This window comes from Tasmannia lanceolata, unplaced genomic scaffold (assembly GCF_043159265.1).
Source record: "Tasmannia lanceolata isolate RefF3 unplaced genomic scaffold, GAP_Taslan_0.1 ptg000002l, whole genome shotgun sequence".
Classification (NCBI taxonomy): Eukaryota; Viridiplantae; Streptophyta; class Magnoliopsida; order Canellales; family Winteraceae; genus Tasmannia; species Tasmannia lanceolata.
This window is the reverse complement of record NW_027518679.1, coordinates 14,143,962-14,168,042: the sequence shown is the minus strand read 5'-3', so window position 1 is coordinate 14,168,042 and position 24,081 is coordinate 14,143,962. Positions and strand designations below refer to the sequence as shown.

The following is a 24,081-nucleotide window of genomic DNA, read 5'->3' as shown; positions in this document are numbered from 1 at the left end:
TCTATGCTTTTGCATTAGATTAGGGGCTTATGCTTTAACTTGAATATCTTTATTATTTTGGTAGTTTGTGCCCAAGGTTCTTGTTTAGATTGTTACATCTTTACCTTGGCAATGTGTTTTGATGACCCCCCACATATATTCTATTTGTATTTCAAATAGGGGGAGATTTGATTTAGGGGGAGCTTGCAATTCTGTTATTTTTCAAAACACCATTTATGTTTCTAAATCCTTCTTATTTTGAATTTCATTTTTTAAATAGGGAGAATTTTAGATTGTTTCATTCCTTGATTTAGGGGGAGCTATACATTGCATATTTTTAATCCCTTATGTTTAAACTTTTATCCCTTCTTTTTGTGATGACAAAGGGGAGAAGTTTTCGGTAAATTGTGCTAAAATGTGGCAATCACCTTGTGTGTTGTCATCATAAAAAAGGAGGAGATTGTAAGCCCAATGGTTCCCACCTTGGCAATCTTCTATGTTTTGATGATTCCAAACACAAGTTGATTTGTGTCGTATTTCTAATGTGTTTGATGTTGAAGTGCATGTGTTGGAGATTCAAGTAATCAAACAGAAAAGTCAAGGACATTGTATGGATCGTGGCATGAATCAAATGGAGAATATCATTTGAAGCCAAAGGAAGATGAAGGCTTGGAGCATTTCATGAAGACCTTGTGAACCCAAAAGAATGGAAGAGATGATCCATGTTGACTTGAAGCCTTGAAGTTCAAGAGAAGATTGAAGTGCTTATCAAGTCAACTTAGTTTGTATTCCTCTCCTTTGTTTTTAGAGATGTCAAAGGCACTTAACCATATTTTAAAACCAACTTGAAAATGTATTTGAAAACATAGGACTTAAGCCCAAAAACCATGGCCCAAAAGCCCGTGATCTTTTAAAGTAAAAATGGAATTTTACACAGGGCCGGTCGACCGGGGTTTCCCCGACGACCGTGGAAGCAAGGCTGGAAATCCAGCACTTGTGATCCAAAGGCGGGTCGGTCGACCGGGGTAAGCCGGTCGTCCGGGGATATGTTTCTGTTGAAGTAGAAACAATCCAGCATGGTTTGGGCGAACGACTACGATAGGACCGGTCGACCGCGGAAAGGTTTTGAGCCGAATTTTTGAGCGAACAGGTAGCCCTCGCTGGGCGACCGCCATGGGGCTGGTCGACCGCAACAGTAAGAATTTTGAAAATAAAAAGGGCGCCAGAGAGGGGCGGGCGACCACTATGGCCCTGTCGACTGCGACTGTCGGGCAAAGTAGTCGTTGAGGCTTGCGCAGGTTGACATTTTCAACATAATTTTTTATAATTTTACCCTCAAACGGTCATATTTTTAAATGGGCTATATATACACTATCCCAACCTTTCTAAACTATCTTTTTTTGCATTATCTTGAACATCTAAAAGATCAAATCAAAGTGTTTTAGTGCCTCTATCATCTCTAAGCAAGGAAGTGGATTAGGCTTATATTTGTAAATCTTTTATCCATCCTGTGTAACCCTCTTGAAGGGATTTTAGTTTTCTTTCTTCAAGATCATTGTATATTTGGCAAGTGCGAAGGGGCGCGTAGCCATCCCAAGAGCGGGTGTTGGAGACGCGGAGCTTTCTCCGGTTTGTGGCGAGTCTTGCGAGGCGTAGCCGAACCAATTTATAATTGGGTTGATTCCCCGCCATTAAGGGAATCCATAGTGAAGCCATCAACGGATTGTGTTGGTGTAGTGGAGTAGGTCCGAGGTTGGGACCGAATCATTATAAATCTCGGGTGCACTCTTTCTATCTCTTTGTGCATTTGTGGTTTATTTTCATTTGTGTGCTTAAAGATTTCATTTGCCTTTTATTTTTAGCTGCCACATTGATTTTTTGCAAAAGTTTTTAAAACCCAATTCACCCCCCTCTTGGGTTGCCATCACCCCTGAGATTTCAGAACGAGTGCCATGTAGATGGTAATTTATATATGATTGCACCCACAAGAAAAGGATCACATACAACAATTTTCTTATTGTTCGATTTAGATCTGAAATTCTCAACATCAGTTACTTGAGGAGTGATTTCCTTGTCTTCCTACAACTTGAAATCCATGAATTTGTCGACAAGATGAGTCTTGGACAATTCGTCTTCCTTTTTGAATTGAGCATTTAAATTATTCCATATTTCTTTAGCAGTGTTAAATTTGCGATAGGTTTCTGTAAGACGGTCGGAAAGACAACTCAACAAATAGTCTTTGCAGAAATCCTCATCTCTAAGCCATTGAGATTCATCAACATCTTCAACCGTATCAGCAAAGGTACTCAAAACGGTGTAAAAACAATTCAGATATTTTAGACCGAATTGAGTCTTTCACTTCCTTGAATTAAATTCAGATCCCCAAACGATTGAAGTTTGATCATCTCAAACGGAATAGTGTTTTTATCCATCGTATTAGAAAGATAAAAGAAAACTAAAAGGAGTGCACCTGGATGGGAGACGGAGTGCCAAATCTAAGAACTGAATCCAAGAACCAAATTCAAGTCGAGCTCCAAGAACCGAATCAAAGCCGAATCCAACAACCGATGCTATTTTGCCCACAAAAATTCCATGTTTCGGCTGCCACTGGTTTAGGATGAAGCAATTTCGGGTACCAAAATCAAGCCCCAAAAGTTTCCACCATAAGCTTTAGCTCCTCACAAGATTCGGCCAAAGAGCAACCAGCCAAGGGAGAGAAATTATAACCATGGTTTTAAATTTCGACCGAAATATGAAATTTCGGATTTTGGTGGAGACCGACACCGAAATCACACTTACCCGAAATGATATTTTATTTCGGCCAAAATTTCAGAACTTCGGTCGAAATTTCGGACGAAATTTCATTTTTCCGAAATTTCACCCAAAAAACTTGTTTTCTTTTAATTATTTTAATATTTTACCGAAATTTCGACCGAATTACCGAAATTTCGGTAAGCTGAAATTTTATATCAAATAAAATACTGTTTTCTTTGTTTCGCCGGATTTCGGCCGAAATTTCAAAATTTCGGCCAAAATTTTGATTTCCGAGGGGTCCGAAACCGGTATCGAAACCAAAATTTGAAACCTTGATTATAACCCCTCAAACAATAATCCAAACGGCAGATCTTGAGGCCCAAAAGTCCTTCGGATGGGAGCAACAAAAGTCTTTTTATAGCTTTAGATGAGAGAGAAAGTAACCCAAACAAATCGTGATTTGCTTTGAAGGAGAGAGATGTACGCCCAAACAAATCCAAATCGTGAGAGATGGATCCCAAAAATCCAATACAATTCTCCTTGCTCTCCAGATGGAATGAACTTCAAGTTTTGAACGCGAAGGAGGAACCACCACCAGATAGGATGAAATTCCGTCTCTGGTTCTCCTTGTTTGAACCCGCGTTTTGAAAAGACCCCAAAAAAACTCGAAGAGAAAGTAAAACAAAATGCCAAAAAAAATCGATGTGTGAAAGGAGTTGCCACAAAAAATGTATGGTCTTAAACAAGCACCTAAAATGTGGAATCAAAAATTCGACAAGGCAGTAAAGAGCTCTAGTTTTCAAACTAGTTACTCAGATAAATGCCTTTACTTTCATTCTGTGCCGAATAATGTTGCAATTATTTACTTGTATGTAGACGACATGTTGATTCTTGATTCTGATCTCTCTGTAGTGAGTGACATGAAATCAATGTTGGCTAAAGAATTCAACATGAAAGATCTTGGTGGGAGAGACACCATTCTTGGTATGAAAGTAAGTTTTGATAGGCAAGTGACTCTTAGCCAAGCCCATTATATTGAGAAACTACTTTCTACATGGGGATATAGTGAGTGGAAATCGATTGAGACACCATTTGATTTACCAAAAAGCTGAGACCCAATGAAGGAGCCAGCGTGAATCAGTTGAATTATTCTATACTGATTGGTAGTCTCATGTATGCGATGAGTTGTACTAGACCAAACATAGCCTTTACGGTAGGCATACTGAAGCGTTTCACTAATAATTCTAGTCATGAGCACTAAAATGCCCTTATGAGGCTGATGAGATACCTTAAAGATACTCTTTATTATGCTCTATATTATAGTGGCCATCTTCCTATCCTGGAAGGATATTCTGATGCGTCATGGGGCTCAGAATTAGGAGACAGTAAATCTACCAATGGTTATATATTTACACTGAGTGGAGCAGCTGTTGCGTGGAAGTCAAAGAGACAGACTTGCATTGCTCTATGATCTATGGAATCAGACCTTTATGCTCTAGCTTTTGCAGGCGATGAAGCAGAGTGGATAAGAGATCTGATCTCGGACATTCCACTGACCTGTTTAAAGATTAACTCTTTAAGTTTGTTTTGTGATAATCAAGCTACAATGACGATTGTAAAGAACTCACTCTTTAACGGTAAGATGAGACATATCAGGCTGAAACATGCCACGCTGAATTATCTCATAGAACGAGGTATTATCACTTTGGTCGTTGTGCGAACGAAGGATAATATGGCCAATGCTCTCATAAAGGGACTGAACAAATATCGAATATTCAAAACTGTGAGGAGATAGGGTTAAAGACTATATAGACAGATATTAACCTACATCCATGTTATTTTGAATTTTCGAATCTTTCTTTTGGCCAAGATAAACACTTGATATGTTTCAATGATGTTTACAGTTGTCTTGTGTCATTCTACATTTCATGGCATGTCCTTTTTGGGAAAAGTTGTTTCATTCCAAAATTGATGATATAGCTTAACTCGAATTTGGATAAGATGACTGTAACATTCCAAATAGAAACATGGAATGACTTTTTGCAAAAGAAACTATTTAGGTCTTGTCCTTGTATTGAAACTTGACAATGATGCTTATTGATATTTATTTTTCAGCCAATATGAAATGTACTAAGTTATTCTGGTAGAACTAGATACTTTAGTATTTTACATAAATGATTGAATTCATTTTCATGAAATTCATATTTGGTAATTTACAGGAATTGGTGAAAATGAAGGAGATTGCCTCGATTTGGATTTTGATGAGGATGACTTACTTGATGAGTGAATCCTTATAGAGCAGTGGGGACTATTATTTTCTTTTCAGTTGAATAAATAGTTCACTTACATGTGAAACTGCTTTTGTTTGAATTTAGATTATTTCTAAACCTCTTGGTTATTCTTAAAAGTATTCTTGTTTTCAGTTGGATTACGAATATTTTTTGATATGGTGATATGGATGATTCAATATTTTGTTTGGACATCACATTATCTATCTATTGGATAGTGCTATATGTAGAACATATGTGTGGGACCCGATCTCGCGAGAGGGGTGGGGCGCGAGCTGCCACACTCTCTCTTGGTCTCTCGTACCCACGCGATTGGCGTGTGCATTTTTATTATTGATTTTAATTCATCTTTTATGTGAACTTGGGATCACTAAGGCAATCCGAATTCCACACAAAAGAGAGTGACAGAGTCGCCACCTAGATGCGGGATCTAGGACCCATAATTAACCAGAAATCTAGACTCGTTACCTGGTTACAAGAATGGAAGGTATGGGGAGTTATCCACCATATGCACCATTCCTGCCCGATAATCGGTCTTCAATTCCAAAAGTTAACTCTTTTAAATTTATTTTAAATGGCTCATTCAACTCTTTGTTAATGTGCGAACTATGTGACATGCATCCTATGATCTAATTTCAATGTAGATCCTAAATGTGTATCTTGATTTCTTAATTTGTTTGAATTCAATCTAAGTGAAAGTTCTCCTAAAATTCTAATTTTATGGAAAAATCCTAAGTGATTTAATTAAGCATTTACAAGAAAATTAATATACAAAATCCCACAATTTGTTGTGGAGCTGACTCGCGGTTGGTATGCCATCAGACATCCAAGCTGCCTACGTACCCAAGTCTCACTAGGATCAGAGTCGACGTAGTTCGGTGCACCTAAGCTAAGCTACTTATGCCTAACTCAACTAAGACACCGATCTAGACTGGATTGACTGTTTCAACAGTTTTAAGAGAAGTTATTTAATTCAAATTGAAGATTTTATTATCCTAGGATTTCATCTAAGATGCTATATGATCCTATCTAAGTGCAAGTTGTCCCTTAGACTAATGCAGGTTAACCTACATCCTAGGTAACTAGGCTTGTCCTAGGGAAAATTTGGCTGACTAGTGTAACTAGACCTATGGCACGGTTGCTATTCATAGCAAACGTCCGTGATGAGGCTGGACTCCTAACTCTAGGACTCCCTAAAACTTAATACTCCCTAAGACCTAGGACACGACCTGACATAAGTGTTCCTAAGTTGGGCTCTAATGGTTCTTATATCGGAAACCATAATCCAATGGTTCCGAAAGACATGAGATAAATTGATTCAAGTTCTTGAAGTTAATTAATTTCAGATTTCAAGGATTTTCGGTATCTGGACATTTAAGGAATACTAAAGGTTCTAGGGTTCTCCAATTTCGGCCTCGAATGGCATCCAAGGAAGGGAATCGTGCGCTCTTTCCTTGTGTAATTTAATACTTAGGTTATAGCACCCTATTGCCTGTCATATCTCAGGATTTCCGGGGACAGTAACCTCGGAGCCAATAACATGCTATAGCTTAAATATTCAAATTGTCAAAGATCGGTTGCAATTGGGATACGATTATGGATGCAGTGGCCATTTTACCAGGGAAATCTAAAGATCCTAAGATTTCTGTTTCAATGGATTAAAGAATTAATATGTAACAAAAATTTAAGGTTCTTTAGAAATTTTGATAATGATTTTTAATTAATTTCAATTTTGAGTGGATTTTATCAATTTTAAACCGCATGAGTGATTTTACAAGTGAATTTATTGCAAACGAATTCGAAATAAATTGAAATTTCTACAGCAGCAAGATGGGAATGTATGTAGCTTACTGGAAAATTTTTGCAGATTTTTACATTATTCTCCTATTTAATTTTGATTTAACAATAATATGACCAGATTGTTAAAATAACACAGAAACTACTAGAAATAGAAATCTAAATTCATTGAAATTTCTACAGAAATAAGATATGGGTAAACATAGCATGCTGTGAGATTTTCATGAATTTTAAAAATCATTTACTACCAATTTCGGATTTTTCAATTTTAAAACCAGATTATGGATTTACACTAGAACCCTTAGGAAACAAAATCCAAATCACTTGACAATTTTACAGCAGCAAGAAATATGAAATGTAAGACTACTGTAAAAATTTTGAGAATTGTAATTGTGATCTGATGTCAGTACAAATTCTCACAAAATCTGATAATTTTCAAAGAAAACATTAAATAATATATCAAACAAAATCCAAAAATTCTCAAAACTTCATGGTAGAATGTATCAGTATCATATTATGTTTTCACGAAATTTCATTAATTTTGAAATCTGTTTAGTATATATTTTATTTTACTTCGTCAAAAAGATATTTTTGAAGAGTTTTCTATTTTTAAAACACGATTTTCAAGAAAATTACGACTCCGGAAAATGTCCTTTAACCTTGTTCTGATGTGATTAACACAAGAAAAATTTGAAATTCCATAAAACAAATCATCCTGAGATAGCTATTTTTTCAACTTTTGTAATTTCTCAGCCATTATTTTAAATGAAATTCCACTCTTCACTCAAATTTTCAAAATCCTTTGATTCAATGTCCGATCCGATCCGATGGTTATTTTAGTCTATTTAAATAGATTACTGTATTAAATTTTGGGACGAATTAGAATTGAAACACTCATGTAGATAATGATTTTGAGCACACACATAAAATATCGAATTAAATTCAATTAAATGCTAAAAATCATGCAAAAATATATAAAGAATACCAAATAATCCTGGAAAAATCTGAAAATAGTGCACCTACCTGTGATGGAGATCCTCGCCGAATCCAAAAGTTGAAAATTCCGAAAAATCTCGCCGACGCTCGATCCTGCGTCCTTTCTTCCCTTTCTTTCTTTGCTTTTTTTTATTTCCACCACGTTGATCGCGCTCCTTGTCTTTAGGGTGCGTAGATCCGAGGTATACGCTTTGTCGCACCCTTTTTTATGATGAAGAAGACCCAAAGAACACTCTAATAATTCTTGATTGTATGATGCCTTGGAGAAGAAGAAGGAATTCAAGAATTCCTTTTTTGAAGAACACTTCAGAGAGAGATCACACTTCAAGGGAGAAAAGAAAAAAAAAATTCTTGGGAGGAGAGAGAAAATGGACGAATTTGGATTTTTCCCCCTTTTCTTGATTGTTTGCTTTGATTTTTATATATAAAAAAGTTAGGGTTAAGAGAGAAATAGCAATTTCCAATGTGAGAGCTCCTTTTTGGCTTGTTTCCAATTTTTCCCTCTTGCTTTCTTTCTTTCTTGTTTCCAAATTAGATTTGATTCCAATCTTAATTTCTTGTCAATCATGACATGTTATTCTCATTCCACATTGCTTCTTTGGAAGAAAATCTTTTTAAGCAATCATTCATCTTTTCCTTCTTTCCTTCTTTTCATTTTTTATTCTTTTTATTTTTCTTTTAACAAATATGATGTCACCATTGTGACATCATCAAGGTGGGTGCTCAACTCATGTGGGTCAACCATGTGGATCGCCCACCATGGTAGTTGACCCACATGGGTGAACCCACATGAGCTCCATCTTTGCGGGCTTTAGCCCAATGGGCCATTTCACACGGGTTTCGGTTTTTCCGTAAAAAATCAGTAAAATCTTTCTAAATTCAACATTCTATATATGGACCCAACTCATTTGACATTTATGGTGCATCCCTCACACATGATCGGACCATATTTTTTGGGAAATAACTTTTTGGACCAAAATGCCCCTACTTGACTGTTAGACATCCAAATGCGACCAAAATACCCTCAGATTGGTTCACCCTTAAAGGGAAAAATTAAAAAGGGAAAGTCTTTGTGGTCAAACTTCAAAAATAGAAACTTTTAAAATTGGGTCCTTTCGGTGAGCAATATTAAACAGAATCATTTGGTATCCCCTGAAAATACCCAAAATGCCCTCAACACTTAAAATTTCCAAATTAAGCGAAATTCCTGAGAAATTCTAAATTTAGCAGGTTTTCCAAAATTCAGAAAATCATTCATAATCTCTCAGACATATTTCGGGGATCAAAAGAATTACACAGGAAAAGACCAAATTACCCCAAGGTGCTAGAATTTTGGCGAGACTAGGGAAAACCCTGAGAAATTCTAAAAATAGCAGATTTTTGAAAATTTATGAACGGACTCAAGATTTCTTAGACACAACTTAGGGACCAAATATGATATGTTTGGAAATGTCTAAAATACCCCCGAAGTGCAAGACTAAGAGAAAATCTTGAGAGATCTAAATTTAGCAGGTTTCCCAAAGCTTACGAAACTACTCATAATCCATCAGCCGTACCCTCGAGATGGTTTTGGACATATGAGAAATGATTGAAATATCCATAAGATGATGAAAATGTGGAAGCCCCATGAGTTTCTAAAAATAGCAGCTTTTTCAAAATTTGTAAAATCACTCAAGATTTCTCAAATATAACTCGGGGGTCAAACGAGACACATCGGGAATGATTAAAATACCCCTGCAGTGCAAAATAGGCAAAAATGAGGGAAACCCTGAAAATTCTAAAAATAGCAAGTTTTTTCATTTGCTTGGAAACTTGAACTTTCATCTTTCAGAGGCCAAAGGAACCCCCTAGAGACCTTCAGGATTCCGAATCAACTTCAAAACTCTCATAATGAAATGAAATCTACCCTAAAATGCATGGATGCCAATCTAATGCTGAATACGGATATAAAAATTGATGATACTACCGAATCTTTTGCTTTTTAAAGCCTAGCAAAATGGGGGTGTCTACAATATGAGGAGATTGTTAGGCATATAGTATAGCCCTAAATATGTTCTAATATAAGCCCAATAAGATAATGGACCGGTGTAGTAGGCCTACATGGGCTAAAGTCCATTAACCTGTCAATAACCCTAGTGTATGTCTATATATAGGGCTGGAGGCAGCAAACTAGGTATTCCAAACTAGATACCTAGGGTGTAATGCTTCAAGCAATCCTTGATTGACCTAACATAAGATGACTTGTGAGCATGGTTTTAAATTTCGACCGAAATCCAAAATTTCGGATTTTGGTCAACACCGAAACCAAAATCAGCGAAATATACCAAATTTCGGTCGAAATTTTGGAAATTTCAGTAATTTTGGTTGAAATTTTGAAAAAATACTAATTTTTTATTTCTTTACAAAATAAAAAATTAGGCCAAAATTTCGGTAATTTAGGCTGAAATTCCGTGACAAATAACCAACATTTCGTGAGCTTCTACCGAACCTCAACCGAAATTTCGTTTTGGTGAACATTGAAATTGCACAGGAAACCGAAATTTAAAACCATTAGTGTGAGTACTTGAAATTCTGATGATGATCATTGGTCGTGTAAGATATTTGCATAAAACAGGATGTGTCCGTGGTCTGTACGGTAGCAATCAGAGGACCCAAAACATTTATATGGTGGACCCTTCCCAGAAAGCCCACGATATTAATATTTAAGTGAAAATGACAAAAACCTACTTGCTTTTAGGACTAAATATGAAAAACTAAGAAAGAATTAGATAATCTCTTTTGTCAAAAGGTAATTGATGGCATCTGAATCCGGGTATGTGATCGCGCGGTCGGTAGAGGGCCTCCGCGGGGTCTGCAATCACAAACAAAGGGGGTCAGGGGGTCTGGGGTGGGTCTCGGACGACCACTTCGACACCCAAGTCAGATCCTTGGACCAATCAATATAAAGGACAGCGAGAAGGGGAAGGGGTTTTGATCAGGGTTACCAGGGCCAACGCGTAGACTCCTTTCTAGGTGTGTGAATGAGTGGGTTGAAGGGGACTAGCAGGGAGAGTAGGATTGCGTTCCTAGTCTCCTCTGTTGTTGCCTCGCCTCTTTTTCCGGTTGCTTTTTGCGGAGCTGAGAATGGGGGAAGTCCTTTCCAAAAACGTGGATCCCCTCTCTTCTTCCTTTCCCTCCCTTTTAAAGGGAGGTGCGCGGCCCTTTTCATCATTATGGAGGGAAAGCCTTCCTTTGCAGGATTGGGCCGTTCCCCTGCCTCGCCGGCGCGCGTGGCTTCGCCGGCCATTTCCTTCCATAATTTGTGATGATGAGGCCTGGACAGTGACACATGTCATGATTGCATGGTCTTTACCGTTTTCCAACGTCTTTCTTCAGATGGCTAGGCTCTCCTTGTGCATGGACGACACGTGGCGATATCTGGGAGCGACGCCGTATTTGTGTCCCATCATAACTCCCCCTTACTCCTTTGGTCCATTGAATGGGCCAAGGGAGTAACGTTTTGTTCGAGCGACGTCATGATGAGGGCATTTACGAGGGCTTCGGGGTACGAGGAGGTGTGCCGTTTTATCCGGCGGCCGTCCCCGGGAAGCGGTAGCGTCGTTAGGTGGGATGCCTTGTTTCGAGGCACCAGGATTCCTTTCTTGAGTTTAAAAAGGGGAATTACCCTGGCGCTTTGTTGTGGCTTTTCGTCCCCCCCTTTTTTTGTAGTAGGTGTCCTTTCGTGCCTTCTTCAACAACATGTCCGGTTCTCCTTCGCGAGTTAGGGGCAAGGCCCGTCTCTTCCAGGAATCCTCGAGTGACCCCGACTTGTCTTCCAATCCGGAGGAGGATCTTGCAGCTCGTCGGAAGAAGGCTAGGAGGAAGCCGGGTTCTTCCTCCTGCTCCCCCCCCTTCGCCTTTCCTCCTTGCCTAGGGAAGATAAATCGTCTCGATCCCGTGTCGCCAGGGAGTGGTCTTTTTTCTCCCGAGCCTATCACCAGGGAACGGAATTGCGTGGCCGTATTTTGAAGATGGGCAAGGAGATCGAGGACTTGAAGCGGGAGAACGAGGCTTTACAGAAAAAAGTTTTCTTTCTCAATGAACAGTTGTTTGAGTACGAGGTGGACTCCCTGCTGGAGAGCTCTTGGGAAGAGGAGGGGAACCCTTCGGGAGAGGAGTCTTCCTCTGATTAGTCTCTGGCTTTTCCTGTTTTTCTGCGCGCCGTTCCCTTTTCCTGTCGGGGATTTTGGGGCCTGCGTGCCCTGCGCTTTATTTCTTGTTTCCCTTTCTTTTTTGTAGGCCTGTGGGCCAGGATGATGTGAATGTGTAATCTTTATGAATTCGCGCCGTGTCTCTTTGTGTCGCTTTTTCCATCTGTTTGATATAAATTATCTTGGTTGTGAGGACCTGTGACGGTCAGTCCAGAGCTGCGGGGGATTCCGAGCCTTTTCCCGGGGCTTTTAATTCCCTTCGCCAGCTGTGTTCGTGCACCGTGGCCTAGCGCCGGGGCCCCGGTCCTGGGCGCGCATTTTGCTTTGGTGGGATTGGGGTTGGGCCCTTTCTGCTTGTTTTCCTGCCTCCGGGCCCCTCCCTCTCCTTTGGTGGGGAGGAGTCGGACGTGCCTAGTGATGGTGAGATTTGGACGGCGAGGAAGCGACACATGCCGAATTCTTACGGTCTTGCCGTTTCCCATCAGCTCTCTTTACGAAGGTTTGGCTGCATGGGTGTATGGGCGACACTTGGCAAAAGCCAAGAGCGGCGCCGCTTTTTATGTCTCATCATAATACTACCTTTGGTCCCTCGACTGGTCCAAGGGAGCAGGCTTGTTTACCTGGTTTGAGGAATATCGTGACGAAAGCATTTATGGGAGCCTTGGGCTACGAGAGGACGTGTTGTTTCGTCCAGCGGCTCCTTCCCGAGGAAATGTGGTGTCATTACGCTGCGCCGGTTGGCCATCCAATGGGCAATGGACACGCGTAGGCGAGTCGCTTCGCTCTCCTTCCCGAGAGTCTTCCATAGGGCTTATAAGAAGCGAGTTCTTCTGCTTTGTATGCAGATTATCCTTCCGTTCCTTTCCCTTCTTCGCTTTCTTCCGGCCTTTCTTCGGGCTTGTCGGGGATGTCGTCGTCTTTCCAAGGCCTCTCTCTAAGTGGGTAGCTACTGAAGGGAGTCCTCCCAGTAGTCCCGAGACAAACCCTGATGGTTTGGGGCCTCGGCGAGGAGTTCCTGAGGGGAACCTGCCTCCAAGGCTTCCTCAGCGTTCTCCTCGTTCTCCCCTTTTCGAAAGGGAGTCCCATGAAGCTTTTATTCACCGCCACCGATCGTTCTTTTCTTATGTCCATCGTAGGGAAATGGAGGTTTGTAGCCGGATGATCGACATGGATCGGGAGATAGCGGCCTTGCGTACGGAGAATGACTTGTTGAGGAATCGAGTGCGGTAGTTAAATGACCAGACCCGATTTGCTGAGAATCGGCGTTGGGGGAGCTCTTCGGAGGAGGATCATAGTGATAAGGAGCTTTCCGATGCGAAAAACTCCTTCAGCGGCCAGTCGCTCTGAGCTGGAGGCGGCGGGATGAGCAGGATTTTGGAGGGGGCCCTTTTTTTTGTTGGGGGCCTTGGGGGCCCGAGCCTGCGTGCCTTTTTGTTTTTGCTCACCCCTTTTTGTAGGCCCGTGGGCCAGAAGGAAGTAGTTTATGAATGACTCTTTTTTCGGTTTTTTATGACTTGTATCTTGTGTTTGCTTTCCCTTCGCATGTTTGCTTTCCCGCGCGACCCGAGCCCTTTTCGCTGTGCTTGATATTTTTTCGTCTGGTGGTATTGTACGTCGGGCCCTTGTGACTTGCTCTGAGCCTTTTTTTTTTGCCATACGCTGTATTTTTCGTCTTGCGGATTCGTATACCGGCCCCTTGTGGTGGGGTCCGAATCTTTTGCTATTGAACATGGCCTTTTCCATCTTGTGGATTTGTACGCCGGGCCCTTATGATGGGTCCCGAGCCCTTTGCCACCGTACGTGGTCTTTTCCATCTTGTGGATTTGTATGCCGGGCCCTTTGATAGGTCTCGAGCCCTTTGCCATCGTACGTGGTCTTTTCCATCTTGTGGATTTGTATGCCGGGCCCTTTGATGGGTCCTGAGCCCTTTGCCATCGTACGTGGTCTTTTTCATCTTGTGGATTTGTATGCCGGGCCCTTATGATGGGTCCCGAGCCCTTTGCCATCGCACATGGTGAGGGTTTAGGGATGGCTTGCTGGGGAAGTCACTTAGCGGTAGGGGTAGGGACGTCTTTTCCGTATGGCGCTTCGACTTTTGGCGGTTCCCTCGAATTTCCCAATCGGCGCCACGTGTGCGCGTCTCATCGGATTAGAAAGGAAGGGAGATCAAACGACGCGTGTTGAAACCCTAGCCCTTTTTAAAGCCTTTTTGGGGATTTCATTCTTTGTCTTATTTCTTCGTCTTCCTCGGGTGAAACGGGTTTTCTTCCGCGGCGATTTTTCTACGTATTGCTCTTCACCAACCTTCTTTCGGTGAGTTCTGTGTCTTTTATTTCATCCGACATTTGATAGTTTACGATGTCTGTCGCGACTGTTCCTCAGAGTCCCTCTTCTGAGTCGGTGGAAATAGTGGAGAGGGCTCCGTCAAGAAAAAGGAGGCGGTTGTTTGTAGAGGGAGGGGGCGGCGACTCTCGAGATGTACAGCAGCCTACGGAGTTGAAAGATAGCTCCGGGGCCTCTAGGTCATCGGTGGGGGCCGCTCCTTCGGAGTCTCCTGCTCGAGTTTCTTCTGCTCGTGAGGCGGAGATTAGGGACATTCAGTCTGGCGCCGTTATTCGTCCCGGTCGGGTGACGTGTTTCAGGAACACTTTGGGAGAAGGGGCGGCGGAGACGATTAGGAGGGAGTTTCACATTCCCGATGGTTACGGGGTTAGGGTTCCATCCTTTGCAGAGGGGGTGTGTGAAGGTACCACGGAGGATGAGGTAGCTTTCTACGTGGAGGCTTTTCGGGCGGGGGTTAGGTTCCCGCTCTTGGGTATTATAGTAGAGGCCCTTGAGTTTTACCGGGTGGCCCCCTCCCAACTGGCGCCTAATAGTTGGCGCACTCTCTTGGCCTTTGTGGCCAAGGCGGGTCTTCACAAGGTTCAGCCTACCATCCCACTGCTCCGGGCCTGTGTTGCCCTTAGCCCGTTGGTGAAGGGGGAGGACAGCTGGTTATATCTGACCCAGCGTCCGCAGGTGAAAATTGCGGCGAACTTGCCTTCTTCTATCAAAAGGTGGAAGGAGGAGTATGTGTTCATCACTCCTCCATCGAACGTTGGCTGGGACTTTCCTCGCTCTTGGAGGCGCTCCATTGAGTGGCGAAGGAAGTCCCTCCCCGACGAGTCTGATTACAGCAAGTTTGACTTGGGGAAGCTTGCCTCTGGGCCTATTGATGTTTCCGAGTTTATATGGGAAAGGGGTCTGAAGAGGCTCGGTTTGCTGAGAGCTGTGGAGAGGAGGGCCCGCTGTATGGGCGAGGGAATGGGGAGAGTTCCGCCAGTTATCTTGGTGAGCCCCTTCTTTTTTTCTTGAGTTGTTGTCTTCCTTCGTTCTGAGTGGTTGTTGTTCTCCTGTTTTTGGCAGGAGGTATGTCTTCTTCTGGTGATGCTGGTAAGGGGAAGGGGATCGCGGCGGCGACGAAGGGTCTGGCGAGCCGCAAGAAGATCCCTTCTGATTTTATGGCCGCGGCAAGGTTGGGCCGGTCGCAAGCGAGGCTTCTGATGGCTTGCTTTTGCAGTTCCAAAGCTATGCGAGGAGGATGGTGCTGTGCTTGCTCGAGGATGAGGCTGAGATCGGTGTTTTTGAGGAGCGAGTCCGGCAGCTGAGCGAGGACTTGGACAAAGCCCGGGCGGAGAAGGCAGCCTTTGATGATACTGTTGCTCGACTTCGGGCGGACCTCCGGACAACCATAGAAGGGAGAAGCCGTATGGAGGACAAATTGGCGGTGGCTCGTCGAACGCATGCCAGGGAACTGGTGAAGGTGCGGGAGGAGTGGCGCGACTCCGAGGAGTTTCTCAAGGCCGCGGCCGCGTTCAGTGTGGACATTGAGATTGATGATTTTGCTGAATGCCGGCGGCGTGTTGAAGAAGTCGATCCTTCCTTCCCTCTTGACAAGCTGATGCATGAGGCTGAGGGAGGTGCTCCGGAGGGTCTTTTGCCGGTACCGGTGGAAGTACCGGAGTCGGCCGGGGAGGAGGTGGCTGCCTTGGTAGATCCTGTAGTCGCAGAGACTTCTGAAGGGGCTCAGTAACGTTCGGATGCTCCGGGGAGTTTGTTTTTCTTTACTTTGGTCTTATTGACGTATTTGGTCTGTAATAACATTTGAACTTTTCTTTCCTTTATGTATGATGTGCCGTGAGCTTTTTGAGCTTTCGGTATTGCTATTTCGACTTATTTAAGTTGTGATCTTTGTTGGCGAGGGTACTCCTAGTGCACCCCGTAGGGCGTCTTTTTTTACGGAAGGACTATCTTCCCCTCGAGTGATCAGTTCGGGGTTAATGGGTCCCGTCTGCCCTTAAAGGGGAGGTCTTTTTTTCATGGGGAGCGTTTTAGGGTATTCTCGGGGGGATCGGCCCCAATGCTACCTCTGTCTCACTCCCTGTCTTTTTTTTTCATGGGGAGCGTTTTAGGGTATCTTCGGGGGGGTGGCCCCGATGGTACCTCTGTCTCACTCCCTGTCTTCTTTCGGGTCCCTTATTTATCATGGGCCGGAAAGTGGAGATGCGTATTGCTCAGGTAGAAACGCTATTCCATTGATTTGTTAAGGAGGAGAATACATCTTTGCTTCTAGAAAAAAGGAAACAAACAAAACACTTGTCATACTTTTAAAGGAAAGCACGGAACTTACCCTATCTTTTTACTGGTAAAACTCTCGGAGGTTGTCTATGCTCCAACTTCGAGGGGCCGGGGTCCCGTCGAGGCGTTCTAGCTGATAGGCCCCGGGGCGGAGTGCTCGAACGACCCTGTATGGTCCTTCCCATTTAGGTGCGAGTTTCCTGGTGTTGCGGGGGTCGGATACCTCTGCCCGTCGTAGTACCAGGTCTCCGGGCTTTACCGAGCGCTTTTTTACTCGGGCGTTGTAGTACCGTGCCACCCTTTGCTGATAGGAGGCGGTTTGGAGGAGGACCTGCTCTCTTTTCTCGAGCACGAGATCGAGAGTGTTCCAGAGGAGGTCAGAGTTTCTCTGTTCGTCATAATTCTCTGTGCGGAAGCTGGAGAGGCCGATTTCTAGTGGAATGACCGCTTCGGCCCCGAAGGTTAAGCTAAAAGGGGATTCCCCAGTCGCGGTTCGTGGCGTTGTTCGGTAGGCCCAGAGGACGCTAGGGAGTGCTTCTACCCAGTTTTTTCCAGCTTCTCCTAGTCTTTTCTTGAGGCTCTGAAGCAAGATCCTGTTAGTTACCTCCACCTGCCCGTTGGCCTGTGGGTGTGCTACGGAGGCGAAACAGTGTTCGATGCTTAGGTTATCGCAGAATCTGCCGAATCCAGCACTTGCGAACTGGGGCCCGTTGTCCGTTACAAGTGTCTTTGGAATGCCGAAACGGCAGACCACGTCGTGATAAAAGAACTTCTCCGTCGCTTTCGAATTGGCGCTTTGCTACGGCTTTAACCTCGACCCATTTGGTGAAGTAGTCGATGGCGACGTACAACATTGTGTGTCCCCCGGGGGCTTTTGGGAATGGCCCGAGCAGGTCCATGCCCCACATGGCGAAAGGCAGGGGCCCTGCTATCGTGGCGTATGGTGTGGCCGGTTGACGGGGGGTGGTTGCGTACCTTTGGCATGGGCTGCATTTCTTGACGAACTCCTTGGCGTCCCTGAGGATCGTAGGCCAAAAGTAACCGTGCCTAACGATTTTCTGGGCCAGAGTCCTGCCACCTCCATGGTCTCCGCAGATTCCTTCATGTACTTTTCGTAGCGCGTACTCTGATTCGGACGGTACCAAGCATCGGAGATACAGTCATGTATATGACCATTTGTAGAGCCTGGGCCCATGGACCACGTAGTGGGCGGCTCTTGCGGTTAGGCGTCGGGCTTCCAGCTTGTCTTCGGGCAGTATCCCGTCTTTCAGGTATCGCATGATGGGGTCCATCCAGTTCGGTCCTGGTGGAATCTCCAAAACTTGCACTTCGTCGATGCTGGGGTGGGGCAGTATCTCTGTGAGCATGGTGTCGAAGTCATGGGTCTCTTCGGCGGCCATTTTTGACAATGCATCCGCTCGATTGTTCATGTCTCGCGGTACCTGGAGGATCTCGACTTTTCCCATTCTTTGCAGTTTTTCTTTTACCTTCTGGAGGTATCTCTTCATTCTGAGGCCCTTGGTTTCTTATATTCCGTTCACTTGGTTGACGATGAGCTGGGAGTCGCTATAGACTTTTAACTTTTCTGCACCGAGCTCTGCGGCTAGACTTAGTCCTGCTAGCAAGGCTTTGTATTCAGCCTCGTTGTTGGAGGCTTTGAAATCTAGCCGGAGGGCGTATTCCAGCGTAAATCCTTCTGGGCCGTGGAGGACCACTCCCGCCCCGTGCCCTGTTTTACCTGCTGAGCCGTCAACGTGCAGGGTCCAATGAATCTCGTCGCTCTGTTCCGCTGAGTCTGGCGCCATGTCTTTGCGAGCCGTCTGTTCGGTGGGGCCTCACCATTTTCCATTGTTGCTGGTTCCGCGACCGGGGCCGTGGATTCCACTATAAAGTCAGTGAGGGCTTGGGATTTAATAGCCGGCCTCGGGCGGACCTGTATGTCGAACTCTCCCAACTCGACGGCCCAACTTACCATCCTGCCCGAGGTCTCTGGTTTTTGTAGAATCTTCCTTAGGGCTTGGTCGGTCAGAAGCACAATGGGGTGGGCCTGGAAGTAGGGGCGGAGCTTCCGGGCGGCGCTGACGACTGCGAGGGCGAATTTCTCTATGTTTAGGTACCGGACCTCTGCACCGTGGAGAGTCTTGCTCACGTAGTACACCGGATGTTCCTTCTTGTCGCTTTGCTTGGCCAATACCGCACTCACCGCCGTGGGGCTGATGGCCAGATACAGAAATAGTTCTTCCCCCGGCTCGGGTTTGGCGAGTACGGGTGGTGTTTGAAGGTATTGTTTCAGGGCGTCGAATGCTTCTTGACAGGCCGGGGTCCATTCAAATTCTCGTATATTTTTCAGTTGTTTGAAGAAGGGTTGGCATTTTTCCACCGACTGTGGCATGAATCGGCCGAGGGCCGTGATTCGACCCGCGAGCCTCTGTACTTCTACCGCTGTTGTCGGGGGTTCCATGTCTAGGATGGCCTGGATCTTTTTGGGGTTGGCCTCGATCCCTCTCTGGCTAACCATGAACCCTAAGAACTTTCCGGAGGTTACCCCGAAGGCGCATTTTGCGGGGTTCAGCTTCATTCGGGCTCGTCGTAGGGTGTTGAAAGTCTCCTGAAGGTCGGAGATGTGTTTGGAGGACTCCAAACTTTTTACCAGCATGTCGTCGACATACACCTCTACGTTTCTTTCGATTTGCGCCTGGAATAGCTTATTTACGAGCCGCTGGTAGGTGGCACCTGCGTTTTTTAACTCGAAGGGCATAACGGTGTAACAGTAGACACCCTGGTCGGTGATGAACGCTGTTTTCGGGATGTCTGGCTCGTGCATTTTCACCTGATTGAAACCAGAGAATGCATCCAAGAAGGTGAGGAGTTCGTGCCCGGATGTGGCGTCGATGAGTTGGTCTATGCGCGGGAGGGGGTAGGGGTCCTTTGGGCAGGCCCGCCAGCCTCCACTAGCCTTCTTGACCATGACGACATTGGACAGCCACTCGGGGTACCGGATTTCTCTGATGAACCCGGCTTGTAGTAGCTTCTCCACTTCGGCCTTTATGTGAGTTTGACGTTCTACCGCGAACTTCCTCTTCTTCTGCTGGACGGGTTTAAGGGCTGGGTTCACGTTTAACTTGTGAACGGCCAACTCCTTAGGTATCCCGGGCATGTCCTTGTCAGACCATGCGAACATGTCTTTGTTGGTTCTGAGGAAGTCGATCATCTGGTCTCGCAGGGGGCCTTTTAGTAGGGAACTGATCCGGACTCGTCTCTCAGCTGATCTTAGGTTATGGGGATGGAGTCTAGCTCCTCGGCAGGTTCTCCTCTGATCGTGCGGGCCTGCTGCCGGGGGTCATCACTACCAATTGTGAAGTTCTCGGCCGGAGCGTTGGTTCCTCTTAGGCTCGCTGCGTAGCACTGGCGTGCTACCATCTGCTGGCCCCGGACCTTCCCTACTCCGGTTGGAATGGGGAATTTCATCTTGAGGTGGGGGTGGAGACCACTGCCCCCAAATCTCTTAGAGCGGGGTGCTCAATGATGGCGCTGTAAGTGAACGGTATGTCTACGACCATGAAGGTGTTCAGGATGGTTTTTTGGAGGGGGTACGTCCCAAAGGTCACAGGTAAGTCGATCTTGCCGTCGACCCGTACGGACGCACCGGAGAACCCGTAGATGGAATACTCCGCGGGTCCCAGCCTATCTTTGCCCAGTTTCATCTCTTCGAAAGTCCCGAGGTGCAGCACGTTGACGGAGCTTCCTGTGTCGACCAGGCTCTTTCCTATGTCGAAGTTGGCGACGACTAGCCTGACGACCAGTGCGTCGTCATGCGGGACTTGTAGCCCATTGAGGTCTTCATTGGAGAAAGTGATGATCTGGTCCTCACGGGGCGGATCTGTTCGGGCCTTTTTGGAAGGCATATCCATGGAGAATACCCGCTCCGCATATGCCCGCCGACCAGCTGTTGTCCGCCCTCCCGCTGCTGGCCCGCCCGTGTTGATGTTGATTTTTCCGATAATGGTGGGCGGCTGTTCACGGGCCTGCAGTTATTCGGGGGGCTCTTCTTTCCGGGGGCGCTCGTGGCGGCGTGTGTCGTGTCTGTTGCGTGATCGACGTCTGCTTCGGGAGCGATGCCTGCTAGGGGATCGGTGTCGGCTTGTGGATTGGCGATGGTTGTTGGACCGGCGCCTATTGGGTGACTGACACCTACCTCTGGGCTCGTCGGGTGGATGCTGGACCTCGTGCGAATTTCCGCCAGGGCTTCTGAGATATTGATTCAGGTGCCCTTCTTCGGCCAGCCTTTCCAGCTGGAGGCGGGGGTTGAAGCAATGGTCAGTTTCGTGGCCGTGGTCCCCGTGGAATTCGCAGAACTTTTTGGCGGACCGCTTCTTTGGGTCCGTGGCCATTCTCTTGGGGGGGTCAGGAGACCCTGATCTCTGATAGCTAGTAGGACATGGGAGAGGGGAACCTTTAGTGGGGCGCTTCCCAGTCTTTCGAAGACGGGGATGGGGTTCCGGCTCGCCTGTTTCTCCTCGGCCCGTGGCCTCATGATCCTTCGGCCGTCGTTGTTTTTTCTTTCATCGGGGCCGGGATGGTTCTGCTCTCGGGCACAGGCTTCTTCTGCTCGCACGAACTTGTCAGCCTTGGATTCAAGTTCCTGTAGGTCCCGTGGTGGCTTGAGGGTGAGATGCAGCTTGAGATTTGGATCGGTGGTGGTGTGCTTTAGTGTTGCGACCGCTATTTGGCGTCCACGTTAGAAAGTTGGGCCAATTCGGCGTTGAATTTTAACATGAAGTCTCTTAGGGTCTCGTTTCTTCCCTACCGGAGGGCTAAGAGGGCGTCCGCTGGATCATGGCGGAGGCGGTTGTTGGTGAATCTTGCGCTGAACTTCCTTCCGAATTCGTGGAAAGATGCGATGGAGTCGGGCTGCAATCTCATGTACCAGTCATTAGCGGTCTTTCTTAACAGGGAGGCGAAGGCTCTGCACATGAATCCGTCTGACGCGCCCTGGAGCGTCATTACCCTTTTGAAAGTTTGGAGGAACTCGAGGAGGTCAGTGCTTCCGTCGTACAGACCGAAACGGGAGAGGTCTATGCCTGCTTCCGCTGGGGTCTTTAAGACTTCCGAGGTGAATGGGGATGCCGTTTCCCTTTCCCATTCGTCGAGGATGCCATGGGCGTAGGGCTTCTTCATTTCTAGTTTTACCTCTCGGATCTGCCTCTGCAGGTCGGCTATCGGATCCACGCTGGGCGGTTGCGTTGAGGTTGCTACTTCTTCCGTCCGAGCCAGGGGCGGTTCCTGGAGACGGGCAGCCCGGACAGGGGGAGTGCGGCTTAGCGTAGCCTGCTTCCCGCTGTCTCGCTGGTGTCCCCTAGCTGCGGGGGCAAAGGGCTATTCGTCGATGGGGACGGCATCCGGCGAGTCAGTGCTCGCTTTTGCCGGGGATGACGCTCCCCTGGCTATTCCTCGTTGCCTTCGTTGTAGGCTTCTGTCTGGTCCTGCATTGTCAGGGGCCTCTCCGGGTCCGGAGGAGGCAAGCGTTGGAGTAGTTCTCGGCGGAGTTCGTTGAACATCTCCATGGTGGGGGCCATCTGCAGTGCGCTAGAGGAGGGCTGGTGTCGGCCCGAGAGTGCTGAGTTGGGCTCTCGGGAGCTTGAGGTGTTGGTTTGTGCACGCTGAGCCTGACTCCTGGTTATTACCCCTGTTTCTTGCTGTTGGGTGTGGTTTCTCATCGCCATAAGGCGTTCAGTACTCGACGAGTCCCACGGATGGCACTAATATGATGGCGTCTGAATCCGGGTCTGTGATCGCGCGGTCAGTAGAGGGCCTCCGCGGGGTCTGCAATCACAAACAAAGGGGGTCAGGGGGTCCGGGGTGGGTCCCGGACGACCACTTCGACACCCAAGTCAGATCCTTCGACCAATCAATATAAAAGACAGCGAGAAGGGGAAGGGGTTTTGATTACGGTTACCAGGGCCAACGCGTAGGCTCCTTTCTGGGTGTGTGAATGAGTGGGTCGGAGGGGACTAGCAGGGAGAGTAGGATTGCGTTCCTAGTCTTCTCTGTTGTTGCCTCGCCTCTTTTTCCGGTTGCTTTTTGCGGAGCTGAGAATGGTTCACTGCTTCAGGATAAATTCACCCCCTTTAACGTTTTTCTTCAAGGGGGGATTTTATCCGTTAGAAAGGGGGAAAATATCATTCCCCTTAAATTTTTATTATTGAACTATCCAACTGATTGAAGGTGGGTCAGGATCATTCGATGGGGATGTTTGCCGGGCCATGGTTTATTCACATTGTGGGCCCTCATTATTACATTCACTAATAAATGTATTTCAAGCTGTTATATGTTTGCTTAACATATAATAGTTCTTGAGCCTGCCTTTTTTTCTACAGGGTGAAATGGAGCTAGATATATTAAAAATTGAAAGGGTGAAATTGTCCTAAAATGCCACAGGATGGTAGTTGATTTTTAAGTAGGTTTTCGTAAATACTTTAAAACCTCTGTGGATCTTAGACATTTTGTAATTTTGAAGTTCCGATAAATACTTGGAAAAACTGGGAGGATTTGGGCATTTTCCTAATACTTTACAATCGTTTACCTTTCTGCCTCTTAGAAAAGAAATTATCTGTCTACTTTCACTAGTAGAAGTCCCATTGATTGAAAAATGATGGTTTTATCATCGGTGATAGGGCCCATCATATGGAAAGTCTAGATGATATGAATATGTTTCCATATGGACGATTGCGACGATATTACCAGCCCATCTCACTTGTCTAATGGACGCCATTTTCCAAAAGTACAAATTCTATTTTACTTAATTCCACACCATTTATTTCAAGTTTCAACCATTACATAATATTGAACCCAGCCGGCCCGTTTTAACGGTTTCTGTGAGAATGGTTCACTGGTTGAGGATAAATTCACCCCCTTTAACATTTTTCTTTCCTGCAAAACTTAACAACTAACCTGTGTGTGTGTGCAAAACTTAACATCATTTCCCTATTGATTATGTTAGACAACCAATTACTCCATAGCTTAAGCTTTTAGAGTCGGTGTTATCTAATCAATTGTACTTCAACACTCCCCTTCACATGTGGCCCCTCTCTTTGGGCCCTGTTTTTTTTTTTGCGGTTGGCCGTACATGGTAATTTGTTGTATTGCAGAATAATGTTTTTAATTAAGAAGAATTGCTAGTGCAAAAAATGGAAAAGAAATTCAGAAGGATGATGTTTTGATCAAGATAGTTTCGTTGGTGCAGATGAATTCGGTGACATTATGCCCTATTTTTGCATCCTTTTTCATTTTATTTTTCCGTATTTTGCAATTTGAACAAAGTTTTATTACGGAAAAAACAGGGTAAAGCAGTGAATGTGATAAAGTTCAATGTGAAAGGACTGAAGATGTTGACAGGGCAGCTCACCATCGTGGCCTCTTTCAAGGTCGCATCCAATTCAGTTGAGCACCACTTCTGCCTT

The 24,081-nt window shown here is 45.5% G+C and overlaps 1 protein-coding gene across 6 annotated transcripts in view; it reads left to right on the top strand.

Annotated features, from left to right (window-relative positions):
* LOC143877897 (Plastid-lipid associated protein PAP / fibrillin family protein) overlaps positions 1-24,081 on the top strand; it is a 44,451-nt gene that overhangs the window by 7,910 nt on the left and 12,460 nt on the right. For 2 of the 6 annotated variants that reach the window (XM_077380423.1, XM_077380319.1), the window contains exon 4: positions 23,962-24,045. The exons of 2 other annotated variants lie outside the window; for them this stretch is intronic. In XM_077380423.1, coding sequence (XP_077236538.1) covers positions 23,962-24,045 — 84 coding nt within the window. Of the gene's footprint in view, positions 1-23,961; positions 24,061-24,081 lie in introns of all 6 variants that reach the window. 2 more of the 6 variants (XM_077380404.1, XM_077380237.1) reach the window with 1 other exon arrangement.